This window comes from Nerophis lumbriciformis, linkage group LG35 (assembly GCF_033978685.3).
Source record: "Nerophis lumbriciformis linkage group LG35, RoL_Nlum_v2.1, whole genome shotgun sequence".
NCBI lineage: Eukaryota > Metazoa > Chordata > Actinopteri > Syngnathiformes > Syngnathidae > Nerophis > Nerophis lumbriciformis.
Genome location: NC_084582.2, coordinates 1,504,209 through 1,520,859, shown reverse-complemented (window position 1 = coordinate 1,520,859; position 16,651 = coordinate 1,504,209). Strand labels below are relative to the sequence as shown.

General features: G+C 40.6%; 1 protein-coding gene across 1 annotated transcript in view; it reads right to left on the bottom strand.

Moving 5' to 3' along the window:
- abcb7 (ATP-binding cassette, sub-family B (MDR/TAP), member 7) overlaps positions 1-16,651 on the bottom strand; it is an 83,740-nt gene that overhangs the window by 45,550 nt on the left and 21,539 nt on the right. The window contains exons 4-5 of the mRNA XM_061927601.2: positions 15,862-15,981; positions 3,666-3,798 (exon numbers count right to left, since the gene is read on the bottom strand). Of these exons, the coding sequence (XP_061783585.1) occupies positions 3,666-3,798; positions 15,862-15,981 (253 nt within the window). The remainder of the gene's footprint in view (positions 1-3,665; positions 3,799-15,861; positions 15,982-16,651) is intronic.

Genomic DNA, 16,651 nt, shown 5'->3' with positions numbered 1-16,651 from the left:
GCAAATTGGAGACTGTGGGTCGTATTCTGCAGCATCCAGCGCTAATGTACAGCACTGGTGTAAGCTAGAGCTATCTTTTATGTTTATTTTTGTCTTTTCTGGCTCGGTATCCTCAAACGTAATATGACATTATATTTTGACTTGGCACGATTACAACCCTGGCTGACATAAAGTAACCTGCATCAAATGCCATTTGACATTATTGTGCTGTACTTGTATATATAGTATATATATTTTATATTACCATACCATACCAACTATATTTATAAAGCCCTTTAAAAACAAGCACAGTTGAAAAACAAAGGGCTGTACACCACAAAGAAACGGACAGACTAAAAAATAACATTTAAAACAGAAATAAAAATACACATTTAAAAAGCAAATATCATCAATCAATCAATCAATCAATCTTTATTTATATAGCCCTAAATCACAAGTGTCTCAAAGGGCTGCACAAGCCACAACGACATCCTCGGTACAAAGCCCACATACGGGCAAGGAAAAACTCACCCCAGTGGGATGAGAAACCTTGTAGAGGACCGCATATGTGGGTAACCCCCCCCCCCCTCTAGGGGAGACCGAAAGCAATGGATGTCGAGTGGGTCTGACATAATATTGTGAGAGTCCAGTCCATAGTGGATCCAACATAATAGTAAGAGTCCAGTCCATAGTGGGGCCAGCAGGAGACCATCCCGAGCGGAGACGGGTCAGCAGCGCAAAGATGTTCCCAGCCGATGCACAGGCGAGCGGTCCACCCCGGGTCCCGACTCTGGACAGCCAGCACTTCATCCATGGCCACCGGACCTGTGCCGCCCCCCCCCCCCCTCAAGGAAAAGGGGAGCAGAGGAGAAAAGAAAAGAAACGGCAGATCAACTGGTCTAACAGGGGGGCTATTTAAAGGCTAGAGTATACAAATGAGTTTTAAGATGAGACTTAAATGCTTCTACTGAGGTAGCATCTCTAATTGTTACCGGGAGGGCATTCCATAGTACTGGAGCCCCAATAGAAAACGCTCTATAGCCCGCAGACTTTTTTTGGGCTCTGGGAATCACTAATAAGCCGGAGTTCTTTGAACGCAGATTTCTTGCCGGGACATATGGTACAATGCAATCGACAAGATAGGACGGAGCTAGACCGTGTAGTATTTTATACGTAAGTAGTAAAACCTTAAAGTCACATCTTAAGTGCACAGGAAGCCAGTGCAGGTGAGCCAGTATAGGCGTAATATGATCAAACTTTCTTGTTCTTGTCAAAAGTCTAGCAGCCGCATTTTGTACCAACTGTAATTTTTTAATGCTAGACATAGGGAGACCCGAAAATAATACGTTACAATAGTCGAGACGAGACGTAACGAACGCATGAATAATGATCTCAGCGTCGCTCGTGGATAAAATAGAACGAATTTTAGCGATATTACGGAGATGAAAGAAGGCCGTTTTAGTAACACTCTTAATGTGTGACTCAAAGGAGAGAGTTGGGTGGAAGATAATACCCAGATTCTTTACTGATTCGCCTTGTGTAATTGTTTGGTTGTCAAATGTTAAGGTGGTATTATTAAATAAATGTCGGTGTTTAGCAGGACCGATAATCAGCATTTCCGTTTTCTTGGCGTTGAGTTGCAAGAAGTTAGCGGACATCCATTGTTTAATTTCATTAAGACACGCCTCCAGCTGACTACAATCCGGCGTGTTGGTCAGCTTTAGGGGCATGTAGAGTTGGGTGTCATCAGCATAACAATGAAAGCTAACACCGTATTTGCGTATGATGTCGCCTAGCGGCAGCATGTAAATACTAAGGAGTGCAGGGCCAAGAACCGAACCCCGAGGGACTCCGCACGTTACCTTAACATAGTCCGAGGTCACATTGTTATGGGAGACGCATTGCATCCTGTCAGTAAGATAAGAGTTAAACCACGACAAAGCTAAGTCTGACATACCAATACGTGTTTTGATACGCTCTAATAAAATATTATGATCGACGGTATGGAAAGCAGCGCTAAGATCAAGAAGCAGCAACATAGATGACGCATCAGAATCCATCGTTAGCAGTAGATCATTAGTCATTTTTGAGAGGGCTGTCTCCGTAGAGTGATTAATTAAATATAAATTACCCTAAGAACAGTTTGTAAGATAAAAACAGTTTAAAAGTTAAAAACAGTTCAAAAAGTTAAAAGCTAAAAACAGTTCAAAGTCTCATGCTGGGTTAAAAGACAGTGAATAAAAATGGGTTTTAAGAAGGGTCTTAAAAATAGCGAAAGAAGGGGCCTGTCTCACATGGAGAGGGAGATCGTTCCAGAGTTTGGGACTCGCAACAGAGAAAGCTCTGTCCCCTCTGAGCTTGCGCTTTGTTTTGGGTACCTCCAGGATCAGCTGATCAGCTGACCTGAGGGACCGGGTGGGGGCATAGAGGTGGAGCAGAGAGGTTGCTATTGCTATTATGGTACTTTTTTGTCTACTTTATACCTTTTGTTTTCCCTCTTTTTGTGCCCTTATGTGCATTATCCTTTCCACCCTTACCCTTTCCATCCTTTGTAACTGAGCTACTGTGTGGAACAATTTCCCTTGTGGATCAATAATGTTTGTCTAAGTCTGAGTCGTCTTAAAATTCACCATTTTGTGAGAACGAACAAAACTGTGACCGTTTTAGTTAAAAAAAAAACAACAACAACAAACAAACATAGGAGATTAAGCAGGCTGACTGTCACAAACTAATATCAATCTGTTTGAATAACACCTGACCTTCTTGTGGTGATTTCACAGCCACATAAAGGTTGTTGTATGCGAGTCAGACAATAATTTCTCCATCCCACCAGTCTTTGTGGAGCAGTAATGTGGCGTTAAATAGGAATACTCATCAAATGAACAATGTGTCGACGTCTGACAAGGTAGGATGAGCACAGGGCCACCCTTTCAGCAGAATTACACACCCCACCAAAGACAGCGCCAGGGCATTGCAGACGGGGCAAAAAATACAATTCTATTCCGGAACAGCGGCTCGTGCATTCTTCTTTTTATTCTGATTCCTCCAGCATGGAGTCCTGTTCATGCGCTCCAATTATTCATCCAGAGAGAGACCTAAGTGGACTCATTAAAATAAGTGGCTACATGGTGTATCTAAGCTGATCTCACTCAAACACAGAGAGACTTGCAGTAGGTGTGGGGTCATCATTTTCCCCATGTATGTATGCTTTTCATCAGCAGTGCAGGGAAAAAAATACTTTAATCAGAAGAGGACTTCATCGTAGAGCTCCACCTCACCTCTGACTCCTCTTTTATGCACAAGTTCTCTTTGGACAAAAAAAACAAAACAAAAAAACCAAGGCATACAAACAGGACGAGGAAAAAGAAACATCCTTGGCCTCTGTCAAAAACCTGCTTTAAAAAGATATAGCAAAAATTCCAAAGAGATGTATGGATGTCTAAATATTTGCTTTCAAAGAATTTAGTTACCACTGAAAAATGTCCACAGTGTCGTGTGTGCGGATTAAACTGAAGTGGTCTCAAATACAGACAACATAATGTAAATAAAATGAAGACAAGGCAGCGGTTGTGCTGCGGCATTGATGTGAGTGCGTGGAGAAAGGTCAGCGTGGAGATAATAGGCAGTCCCACAGTCCCCTCTGATGAGCACGGCACCTGCTAGTGCAACACAAGTCTAAAACTCACAGCCAATCAGCATGGCCGTTGCCATGGTAGCCACAGTGCTTGGCGCATCGTTCAGGTTCAGCATGTGTCCCGACATCTGGTTAAGCTCGTCCACTGCATACTTAAACATGAAGGGCACTGTCACATTGGTGATCTAGGAAGGCCGGGGGAAGAGAAAAAAAAAAAAAAGGAAATAGTTTAAAAAACACCCTCATATACAGTAGTCTGGTGACATTTTTGTATTAGCAGACCAGACATTTGACTACATTTACTAGATGAATTATTGAGACAATAAATGTTCAGTTCTTATATGAGAGTGCCTCTCTCAAGGTTCTGAAGTCCTACTTCAATGACCATGTTTTAATAAGTTTAATAATGCTGCCTGGAGTAGTTCAGACAATATGGAGATATTTCTGGACATATTGCAACTTCTCACTGTGGACAATCGGACAGCATCTTTTTCTTCTTCGCATCACAAATTAGTGTTTGGGGCATACTTGCCAACCGTCCCGGATTTTCCGGGAGACTCCCGAAATTCAGCGCCTCTCCCGAAAACCTCCCGGGACAAATTTTCTCCCGAAATTCAGGCCTACAACATAAACAGCATACCTGCCCAATAACGTTATAACTGTAGAATGATGGAGGGCGAGTTCTTGGTTTCTTATGTGGGTTTATTGTTAGGCAGTTTCATTAACGTCCTCCCAGCGCGGCAACAACACACAACAACAGCAGTCACGTTTTTGTATACTGTAAAGCAGTTTGTCTGCCGTAAACAGCAATGTTGTGACACTCTTAAACAGGACAATACTGCCATCTAGTGCATTTGATGAAAGCACTTTTGTGTGTGCCACACAGAATGCATCATCATGTTCAGCATGGTTCGAAAAATAGTGACAGAGAATAGAACAAGGATGAACAATTCAACCCTTAACTCAACAATGAGTAGATGAGTGTTGTGTGTGTATATGTGTAAATAAATGAACACTGAAATTCAAGTACTTCTCTTATTTATTTATATATTTATATATATATATATATATATATATATATATATATATATAATAAAATAAGTAGTACAAGTATTTATTTTATATATATATATATATATATATATATATATATATATATATATAATAAAATACATATATATACGTATATATATATATATATATATATATAGCTAGAATTCACTGAACGTCAAGTATTTCTTATATATATATATATATATATATATATATATATAAGAAACGTCAAGTATTTCTTATATATATATATATATAAGAAATACTTGACGTTCAGTGAATTCTAGCTATATATATATAGCTAGAATATATATATATATATATATATATATATATATATATATATATATATATATATATATAGCTAGAATTCTAGCTATATATATATATATATATATATATATATATATATATATATATATATATATATATATATATATATAGCTAGAATTCACTGAACGTCAAGTATTTCTTATATATATATATATATCCATCCATCCATCCATTTTCTACCGCTTATTCCCTTTGGGGTCGCTGGAGCCTATCTCAGCTACAATCGGGCGGAAGGTGGGGTACACCCTGGACAAGTCGCCACCTCATCGCAGGGCCAACACAGATAGACAGACAACATTCACACTCACATCCACACACTAGGGCCAATTTAGTGTTGCCAATCAACTTATCCCCAGGTGCATGTCTTTGGAAGTGGGAGGAAGCCGGAGTACCCGGAGGGAACCCACGCAGTCACGGGGAGGACATGCAAACTCCACACAGAAAGTATATCTATGAAATACTTGACTTGGTGAATTCTAGCTGTAAATATACTCCTCTCCTTTTGGCCACGCCCCCGTCCCACCCCGACCACGCCCACCCCCCTCCCCCCACCTACCGAAATCGGAGGTTTCAAGGTTGGCAAGTATGGTTTGGGGCCAAATAGTACGCTTTTTCTTCAATGCAACCAATCAACAATCAATGCCACATAATTCAATTGCTCACCAACCAACAAATCCATTGTTCAACCTATGTCAAGGCAGACACTAAGGAAGAAAGTTTTGAATTTTACCCCCCGAAGTACACATTTTTATTTACAAATATGCACTTGTGAGGTGTCAATGCATGCATGTGGATTCTTGGTGACTTGCTTTGCTGGCACCGCTGTGCTAATGGAACTGAATTGGGTTGTAAGGCTCATTAAAAGCACGGGGATAGCTGTGTGAGTCAACTTAGCCACTTTGTGACACATTAGAGCAGCCAGAGAACACAGGAGCAATGCGGGCAAAGCACTTTCCGTTCCAAACCAAGTTCTTGGAATTTTCTTGTCAAACGCTCCCCGATATAATTTTCTATCAGTTAAAGTAATTGCATACAGTATATATATAAAGCATGTCAGCTTCCATAATGTAATGGGAGCGCTATTAACACAACAGGGCTCTCACTCTATAAACTAGGGTATTATTTTCAAACGAAAGAAGTCTTTTGAGTCTGTCAAGAACAAACCATACCTGTATGCCATTTGCTAGTTGCTACAACAACACAAAAAAACCAAAGCTTAACATTACTGGGCTTTTAAAAGCCCCCCTCATTTTAATCACTAAATTATATTCAATAAAAGGTTGCACTTAGGTTATCATTTCTTTAACACACACTAGAAGGAGCCATAATAAGAGGACAAGTCTATTTGGCAGCTGTGACCAACCGATTGTTGTACTAGGCTTAAATTAGAGACCATCAGTAGAAAATACATTATGTACTCACAACGATTACTTTCATTTAGAGTTGGTACATGACCTTCTACCCAATTCCCGTCAGTTGGCACATATATGAGAAAAACACATCAGAGTCTTTATAATTACAAGTACATCAGTGAGAGGGAAGCAGCCATGAAGAGACATGAAGGTTTATCCATCAGTCAAGTCAATCAAGAACACAGAATGCCTAAAAACATTTACAAATAACTAATAAAATATGTGTTATCCCAAAGAACTGGTTCAACAATGCTTCTTCTTACTAAACCGCTTAGACTAAGTGATTTGGGGGATTTCTGAAAAGGACAGAATAAAAACAAACACGAGTGAAGATGAAAGTAAAAGGTTGCAGAGAGGAGGATTAATCAAAATGAAACAACTCGGCCATACTGTCATGACTGCAATACTGTCTAAGCCAAAATCGAAGCACAATACAAGTATGGTACGTATTTGACTACAGTACTCACCAAACAGTACTTCAACTGCAAGAAGGAATGACAAGATGTCAAACAAAACACACGCACACACACAAAATGTATGTAACTACGTACAGAAAGACTTTCCAAGTAATGCAGCTGCTTTCTGCAAAGACATGCCTTAGAGATAGCACTTGAGCTCCAACCTTGGGTTTGTAACCCTGAGGCTTTTATTGCCGAAAAAAACGACCTTTTACTGTAATGACAGGTCTCATCACAACATTTCACCTGACTAGGGATGAAGTGATATAAAAATTTCATATCAGTTATTGTGACCAAAATTATCAAAGTTATCATTAAGGCGATATTGTTGAATGTGCTCAAAAAGTATTTTTACGCACACTTAAATCTTTTGACCAAGTTATTGTTTAAATAACTCACAAATAGTTGCACTGTTAAAAAAAAAGCTTTTGTTGTTTTGAATATTGGTTTGACCTGTAGCACTTCAGGATTTTTAAAAAAAAGCAAAGTGTGCAACAAATAAAATCTATTATTGTGATTTACTATTTCTGGTGGGCATTGTCATACTAGTTTGTGCAACGCACCTCAGGGTTTACCCTTAATTCCTCGTGGCGGCCTGTCACGGCAAAATAAAAGTCTCAACACTCTACAAATGAGTTTGTTTGTTTTTTACCCAAAAACAAATTAAAGTAATATAATGTATTGTAGCCTGCAGAAGAAGTCACACAAAGTCTGACGCTCATTTTTACTTTTATTGCCAATCTAATGCTACGAACCGGCCCAACTCCGCATATGTCCTCCCATGCACAAACGTCCGCCTCCGCGTCCCAGACACACGCTTCCTTGTTCTGCGCCAATTCAGGCACGATGTGTTCATGATTAGAGTGTCCACTTTGAGATCGGTAGGTTGTGAGTTCAAACCCCGGCCGAGTCATACCAAAGACTATAAAAATGGGACCCATTACCTCCCTGCTTGGCATTCAGCATCAAAGGTTGGAATTGGGGGTTAAATCAACAAAAATTATTGCTGGGCGCGGCCACCGCTGCTGCTCACTGCTCCCCTCACCTCCCAGGGGGTGATCAAGGGTGATAGGTCAAATGCAGAGAATAATTTTGCCACACCTAGTGTGTGTGTGTGACAATCATTGGTACTTTAACTTGAACTTTTAACATGGGAAACATCAATGAACATCAATAATACACAAACATAAACAACAGCAGGTCGTTACAGTATGAAAAAAATAAATATATGCATCCATCCATCTTTTACTGCTTGTCCCTTTCGAGTTCGCGGGGGGCTGCAGCCTATCCCAGCTGCCTGCGGGCAGAAGGCGGGGTACACCCGGGACAATTCGCCACCCACCCCATCGCAGGGCCAACACAGATAGACATTCACACACACATTCAAACACGAGGGCCAATTTAGTGTTGTCAATCAACCTATCTCCAGGTGCATGTATATAAAATACAGAAAAAATAAAAATAAAAATATATACACACACATAGATATATATAATAGAGCTGCAGTTATCGAATATTTTAGTAATCGAATATAACGATCGATTAATCGAGTAACTGAATAAATCATATTTTTGCTTAATTTTTTTTTGTCCTGTCCAGCTTCTCAGGCAAATCATATATGCCCATATCTGCTGTAAAAATTTATTTTACAAAAGAGAAGTGTGGGATACTTCTCTTGTTGCCTTATTTGTATTTTGACTTTATTAAATGGATTTATATTATTATTTGGTGCAGCCAAGCCGGAGCAATATTTTTGCTTAATTAAGGTTTAATTATACATGTTAAGATGTGCCCTCAATATATAAACAATATAAAAAGACAAACCACTTAATAATGACAACAGTTTTAAATTTTAAGAATGCAATACAGTTTATTGCATTCTTTGCATGCAAAATAGTGACCAATGTTCATTTTGCCATCATAACATGTTTGAGATGAAAACACATATATATAAAAGTAGTTCAAAATTAATATTCCATGAGAAAGTTAAAATAAAACGATATTCTTAGTATCAAAAATAAAACAAGAACAGTTTTCATAGTATCAAACATAAAAAGGGATTAGGTAGTGCCTTTAAGGCCATGTTCAGCAACATGGTGATGTATTACATGTGCAGTGAAGTGTACATTATTTCCATCATCAGCACGCACTAACGAGCCAAGGAAACCATTTTGCATGTTTAAGTATCTATATAAAGCACACGGACGTGCGTGTGTCGTTGCAAAACTGTCATGGAATTATAAAGCATTTAATCATGGATATAGTGATATATTACATGTGTAATGAAGTGTATATTGTCTTTAACACCAGTACACACTACAAGGAGGACGCCACATTGTTTTTTTTTAGTTACTTGGTTGCTTTTTACACGCGAGCACGGTCGCGCCCGGCTCATGGAAGCAAGACACATAAATTAACTTCAAGATTTGTCGTTAAACAAGGACTAAAAACATGAGATAATGTTACATCTTTCTTATGACACAGAGCAAAAAGTATTGCCTGTCAAAGTTGTCCCATCAGGTGGAGGTTCCACAGCCATCATATCCAAAACAGCTGACTGTCATTAGCGCCGGCGGGAGTGTCGCAAAGTCCTTTTTGATGTGTCTTTTTATTCATGTTGAGTGAAAAGAGCAGCATGTTTACGTTCAAACATACATTAAAGGGGAACATTATCACCAGACCTATGTAAGCGTCAATATATACCTTGATGTTGCAGAAAAAAGACCATATATTTTTTAACCGATTTCCGAACTCTAAATGGGTGAATTTTGGCGAATTAAACGCCTTTCTAGTATTCGCTCTCAGAGGGAAGCAATCCGCCATTTTCTCAAACACAGAGTCAAATCAGCTCTGTTATTTTCCGTTTTTTCGACTGTTTTCCGTACCTTGGAGACGTCATGCCTCGTCGGTGTGTTGTCGGAGGGTGTAACAACACCAACAGGGACGGATTCAAGTTGCACCAGTGGCCCAAAGATGCCAAAGTGGCAAGAAATTGGACGTTTGTTCCGCACACTTTACCGACGAAAGCTATGCTACGACAGAGATGGCAAGAATGTGTGGATATCCTGCGACACTCAAAGCAGATGCATTTCCAACGATAAAGTCAAAGAAATCTGCCGCCAGACCCCCATTGAATCTGCAGGAGTGTGTGAGCAATTCAGGGACAAAGGGCCTCGATAGCACAGCAAGCAATGGCGGTAGTTTGTTCCCGCAGACGAGCGAGCCAAACCCCCTGGATGTCTTGGCTCACATCGACCCTAGCTTCCCTGGCCTGCTGACATCAACTCCAAAACTGGACAGATCAGCTTTCAGGAAAAGAGCGCGGATGAGGGTATGTCTACAGAATATATTAATTGATGAAAATTGGGCTGTCTGCACTCTCAAAGTGCATGTTGTTGCCAAATGTATTTCATATGCTGTAAACCTAGTTCATAGTTGTTAGTTTCCTTTAATGCCAAACAAACACATACCAATCGTTGGTTAGAAGGCGATCGCCGAATTCGTCCTCGCTTTCTCCCGTGTCGTTTTCGTCGGTTTCGCTTGCATACGGTTCAAACCGATATGGCTCAATAGCTTCAGTTTCTTCTTCAATTTCGTTTTCGCTACCTCCCTCCACACTACAACCATCCGTTTCAATACATTCGTAATCTGTTGAATCGCTTAAGCCGCTGAAATCCGAGTTTGAATCCGAGCTAATGTCGCTATAGCTTGCTGTTCTTTCCGCCATGTTTGTTTGTGTTGGCTTCACTATGTGACGTCACAGGAAAATGGACGGGTGTTTATAACGATGGTTAAAATCAGGCACTTTGAAGCTTTTTTTTTAGGGATATTGCGTGATGGGTAAAATTTTGAAAAAAACTTCTAAAAATATAATAAGCCACTGGGAACTGATTTTTAATGGTTTTAACCATTCTGAAATTGTGATAATGTTCCCCTTTAAGTCCTCTTATAATGTGTTTAAAGGCAGCAAGGCAGTGTTGTTGAGCTTGGCAATGACAGTGTACAACCGTGACGTCGTCACAAGTCGTGTACACACATACGCTAAGCGGAGAGTTTTGGAAATCTACACTTTGGCCAGCTTTGTAAAAGTCTGCGTTTTTAAAGACAAAAGTATGCGTCTGCATGTGGACAAGAGGCCGAAACGTGAGTTTTGACTACTAAACGAGGCAAAATGCCGTAAAAAACAAACAAAACAAAAACAAATAAAAAAACTTAACGACGCCTCTAGTCAGCGGAAATTCCTCAAATATATTTTGTAATCGTTTCAGCGCACACACACACACACACAAACACATACCCCTACATATATATATATTAGGGCTATCAAAGTTAATGCATTAACTATAAATTCTAATAACGGCACTATTTTTTTTAACGGGCGATTAACGTAAACACTTCCATTTTGACACTCGGGCCGTGCCGTAGCGGGGGGAACTTGGCTGCAGTTCACTTGCTACTGATAAGCCACAAGCCAGCAGAGATGGCCAAACGGAAGTCGACCTTATGGAAATATCAGGTTCAAAGCCATGGCAAGTTGTTCTCCCTACTATTTTTCGCCGTGAAAAGAGACCACATCCCTGCAGCAAACACCTGCTGTGTGTGTTGTTCAGAGCTTCACTTCCGTGTTCAGATTATGGTTAAGGTGCAGTGATAACATAACATTTAGATTGTTAATGTGACTGCTTTAGTAATAAGTAAGATTACATAAAAGCTCAACAGAAATGAAAAGCGGTCGGCAGGATGTCAAAAGGAGACTTTTTATCGCAAACAGTTGTTCCGACATTTAAACATGGCAAGACATTTTGTCAAGAAATTCACACATTTTTCCGGCTTCAAAATAAAAGCGCTGCGCAGTACATCCGGTTTAACTACCATATTTTTCGGCCTATAAGTCGCAGTTTTTTTCATAGTTTGCGATTTATACTCAGGAACGACTTATGTGTGAAATTATTAACACATTACCGTAAAATATCAAATAATATTATTTATCTCATTCACGTAAGAGACTAGACGTATAAGATTTCATGGGATTTAGCGATTAGGAGTGACAGATTGTTTGGTAAACGTATAGCATGTTCTATATGTTATAGTTATTTGAATGACTCTTACCATAATATGTTACGTTAACATACCAGTTGGTTATTTATGCCTCATATAACGTACACTTATTCAGCCTGTTGTTCACTATTCTTTATTTATTTTAAATTGCCTTTCAAATGTCTATTCTTGGTGTTGGCTTTTATCAAATACATTTCCCCCAAAAATGCGACTTATATATGTTTTTTTCCTTCTTTATTATGCATTTTCGGCCGGTGCGACTTAATACTCAGGCGCGACTTATACTCCGAAAAATACGGTATATTTAGAGTTTCTCCTTAACGGCTTCATATTAACCGCCACACCTAACAAAATAGTGCAGTCTACAATAACACCAAAAAAAGATGCTAAATATTTTTTGCTAGTTGTTTTTCCATCCATCCATCCATCCATCCATCTTCTTCCGCTTATCCGAGGTCGGGTCGCGGGGGCAGCAGCCTAAGCAGGGAAGCCCAGACTTCCCTCTCCCCAGCCACTTCGTCCAGCTCTTCCTGTGGGACCCCGAGGCGTTCCCAGGCCAGCCGGGAGACATAGTCTTCCCAACGTGTCCTGGGTCTTCCCCGCGGCCTCCTACCGGTCGGACGTGCCCTAAACACCTCCCTAGGGAGGCGTTCGGGTGGCATCCTGACCAGATGCCCGAACCACCTCATCTGGCTCCTCTCGATGTGGAGGAGCAGCGGCTTTACTTTGAGCTCCTCCCGGATGGCAGAGCTTCTCACCCTATCTCTAAGGGAGAGACCCGCCACCCGGCGGAGGAAACTCATTTCGGCCGCTTGTACCCGTGATCTTGTCCTTTCGGTCACAACCCAAAGCTCATGACCATAGGTGAGGATGGGAACGTAGATCGACCGGTAAATTGAGAGCTTTGCCTTCCGGCTCAGCTCCTTCTTCACCACAACGGATCGATACAGCGTCCGCATTACTGAAGACGCCGCACCGATCCGCCTGTCGATCTCACGATCCACTCTTCCCTCACTCGTGAACAAGACCCCGAGGTACTTGAACTCCTCCACTTGGGGAAAGATCTCCTCCCCAACCCGGAGATGGCACTCCACCCTTTTCCGGGCGAGAACCATGGACTCGGACTTGGAGGTGCTGATTCTCATCCCAGTCGCTTCACACTCAGCTGCGAACCGATCCAGTGAGAGCTGAAGATCCTGGCCAGATGAAGCCATCAGGACCACATCATCTGCAAAAAAGCAGAGACCTAATCCTGCAGCCACCAAACCAGATCCCCTCAACGCCTTGACTGCGCCTAGAAATTATGTCCATAAAAGTTATGAACAGAATGGGTGACAAAGGGCAGCCTTGGCGGAGTCCAACCCTCACTGGAAACGTGTCCGACTTACTACCAGCAATGCGGACCAAGCTCTGGCACTGATCATACAGGGAGCGGACTGCCACAATCAGACAGTCCGATACCCCGTACTCTCTGAGCACTCCCCACAGGACTTCCCGAGGGACACGGTCGAATGCCTTCTCCAAGTCCACAAAACACATGTAGACTGGTTGGGCAAACTCCCATGCACCCTCAAGGACCCTGCCGAGAGTATAGAGCTAGCTGTTTTTAATAAATAAAAAGTCACAACAAAATTGGAGAAGTCCCTAGAATCTTGAAAATTTCCAAACAAATAAGCAGCAACAATTGCAAAAAAAAGCTAAACATAATATAAAAAAAATTAATACCGGTATGTTAACATTAATTAATAACAGATTTCTATCCTTTTTAAATAAAATATATGATTCGTACCATTTGATGCAAATTATATGATGGCGTCATGCTGACCACGCCAACCCACCACGCCCCTAGCCACGGCCCAGGTGCATTGGCAATATGGGGGAAAGCCTTCACCTTTGTCTTGTAATCATCGATCACTCAAGCAAAGAGAGCAGAGCTTGTAGGTTCAATGTGCACAATTGAATAGCAATGTGTTAGATTGGGGTCTGTCGTCTCCTAAAGGGGATCTTTTATGCAAAACCAACTTTTCTTACCTATTGGTACTTGTTTTGTGTATTTGAGATCTGCATAAGACCCTAAAATGTGAAATTAACCCATTGAGGCTTGGCGAAGGTTTTTATAAACCAATCTTGCCTTCCTTAATACTTCCTCCAAACGAGCCGTTCGGAATTTGCCCAATTTGTGATATAATTCCCAAGTGTGACGTCAGCAGATATGTCCATATGTGGTAGAGATTTACCCGAAGTGCTTTGCGCGAGTCTGCAATTGTAGTTCGATGCTGTTGTCAATAAGCTCCTTCTTTTTCTCTATCTTCTTGTTGTAGGGCAGATTGGCTCGTACATGCACATGCATCCTCGGCTGTTGCCATTTCTAATACCAAGTAGTGTATAGTTCTCAGTTATATCATTCAGTAAACTGCATATGGAAGCGCTAAAACCTACAACATGGCATGCAGTCGAAGGGGAGGCACATAACTTAGACCAGTGGTTCTCAACCTTTTTTCAGTGATGTACCCCCTGTGAACATTTTTTTTAATTCAAGTACCCCCTAATCAGAGCAAAGCATTTTTGTTTGGAAAAAAAGAGATACAAAAGTAAAATACAGCACTAAGTCATCGGTTTCTGATTTATTAAATTGTATAACAGTGCAAAATATTGCTCATTTGTAGTGGTCTTTCTTGAACTATTTGGAAAAAAAGATATAAAAATAACTAAAAACTTGTTGAAAAATAAACAAGTGATTCAATTATAAATAAAGATTTCTACACATAGAAGTAATCATCAACTTAAAGTGCCCTCTTTGGGGATTGTAATAGAGATCCATCTGGATTGATTAACTTAATTCTAAACATTTCTTCACAAAAAAAGAAATCTTGAACATCAATATTTATGGAACATGTCCACAAAAAAATCTAGCTGTCAACACTGAATGTTGCATTGTAATGAATGGAATAGCCTACTTGATTTGATGTTCAGTTTATGAACTTACATTCATATTTTGTTGAAGTATTATTCAATAAATATATTTATAAAGGATTTTTGAATTATTGCTATTTTTAGAATATTTAAAAAAAAAATCTCACGTACCCCTTGGCATACTTTCAAGTACCCCCAGGGGTACGCGTACCCCCATTTGAGAACCACTGACTTAGACCACCCACAAAACGGCAAATCCTCAAGAGACAGCCTGTTAAACATAATCTATTCTAAAACCCTTGGGCCGAGAATCACCATTACAATAAATGTAGACCACAAGGAAGTGTTTTAAATCTAGAAAAAAAAAGGGGAAAGACATTAATGTCTCTTGTTTTTTCATATTAGCATTCAAGCTTGCGAGCTGGCGCCTGTCAGTCCGTGAGTTTATTCAAGTGCAGTTATCAATCACAGTTTTTCGATCATTTAAATTTACTACTGTCGGAAGTTTTACCGCGGTTATCATTGTTACCAGTTATTGTTACATCCCTACACCTGACAAACATTACAAGATACGCTTATCCCCAAGACCGAGCACATTCAAGTGTTTGACAGAATGCAAAAAAAATGTATTGGCTGCACTGAATGGTTTGTAAAGCCTGGAATTATTTCAGCCACCACATAGACGATGACATGTGCAACAGTTTCAACAGAACCAAGGACTAGCACATTCATTTTATATTGACTTAAAGGCCACATTTTGTAACTGTACACTGAATAAAGCACAAGGCCATCGTGAGTTACGTAAATAGAGAAAGCTTAGTCCTGATGCCAGTGATTTTCTCCGGAATGGATTTTATTTATTTGTTCATTGAATTTTTTTCAATACTATTGTGATTTGATGGTATGTTATTATGCTGTACAATATGATCTTGAAGACATCTAAAGAATGGTATTCTGGAAGAAAAACATGTGTGTACTGTATAACATAAAGATCGATCCTCTTTAATAGGCAAGGTTGTACCTTGGCTGCAGCGAGCAGGCCCAGAGAGATGGCAACACGGGCCCGTAGGTCAGGTCTGTCCTTTGGCCACACATAGGAGAGCATGGCAGACAGGATGGTGGATGAGTTCACCTCTTTCAGCTATGGAGAACAAATAAGCAAATTCTCTCATCAGTTTGACAACAAACAAATAGCAATAAACATGTAATACATACATAATTTGAATCCTAATTTACAGTATTTTAAAAAATAATATACATTTTGTAATGCCTCAGGCAGACCTGGGCATTCCCTTTGTACGTCCCTGTCCGGCCCGCGTGAGGCCAATCATAAATTACAAAATACATTTCAAAAAGTATCTCTCGAGTGTGCAATACAACGGTGCTGCTTTTGTTTTGAAAAGCGTTATTTGTATTACTTCCGTGTGGACGTATGCTCGTGCGCGATTGTGAGTGAATGTGAACAGCTGCAATTACAAATTCCATCCATCCATCCATTTGCTACCGCTTATTCCCTTCGGGGTCGCGGGGGGCGCTGGAGCCTATCTCAGCTACAATCGGGCGGAAGGCGGGGTACACCCTGGACAAGTCGCCACCTCATCGCAGGGCCAACACAGATAGACAGACAACATTCACACACTAGGGCCAATTTAGTGTTGCCAATCAACCTATCCCCAGGTGCATGTCTTTGGAGGTGGGAGGAAGCCGGAGTACCCGGAGGGAACCCACGCAGTCACGGGGAGAACATGCAAACTCCACACAGAAAGATCCCGAGGCCGGGATTGAACTCACGACTACTCAGGACCTTCGTA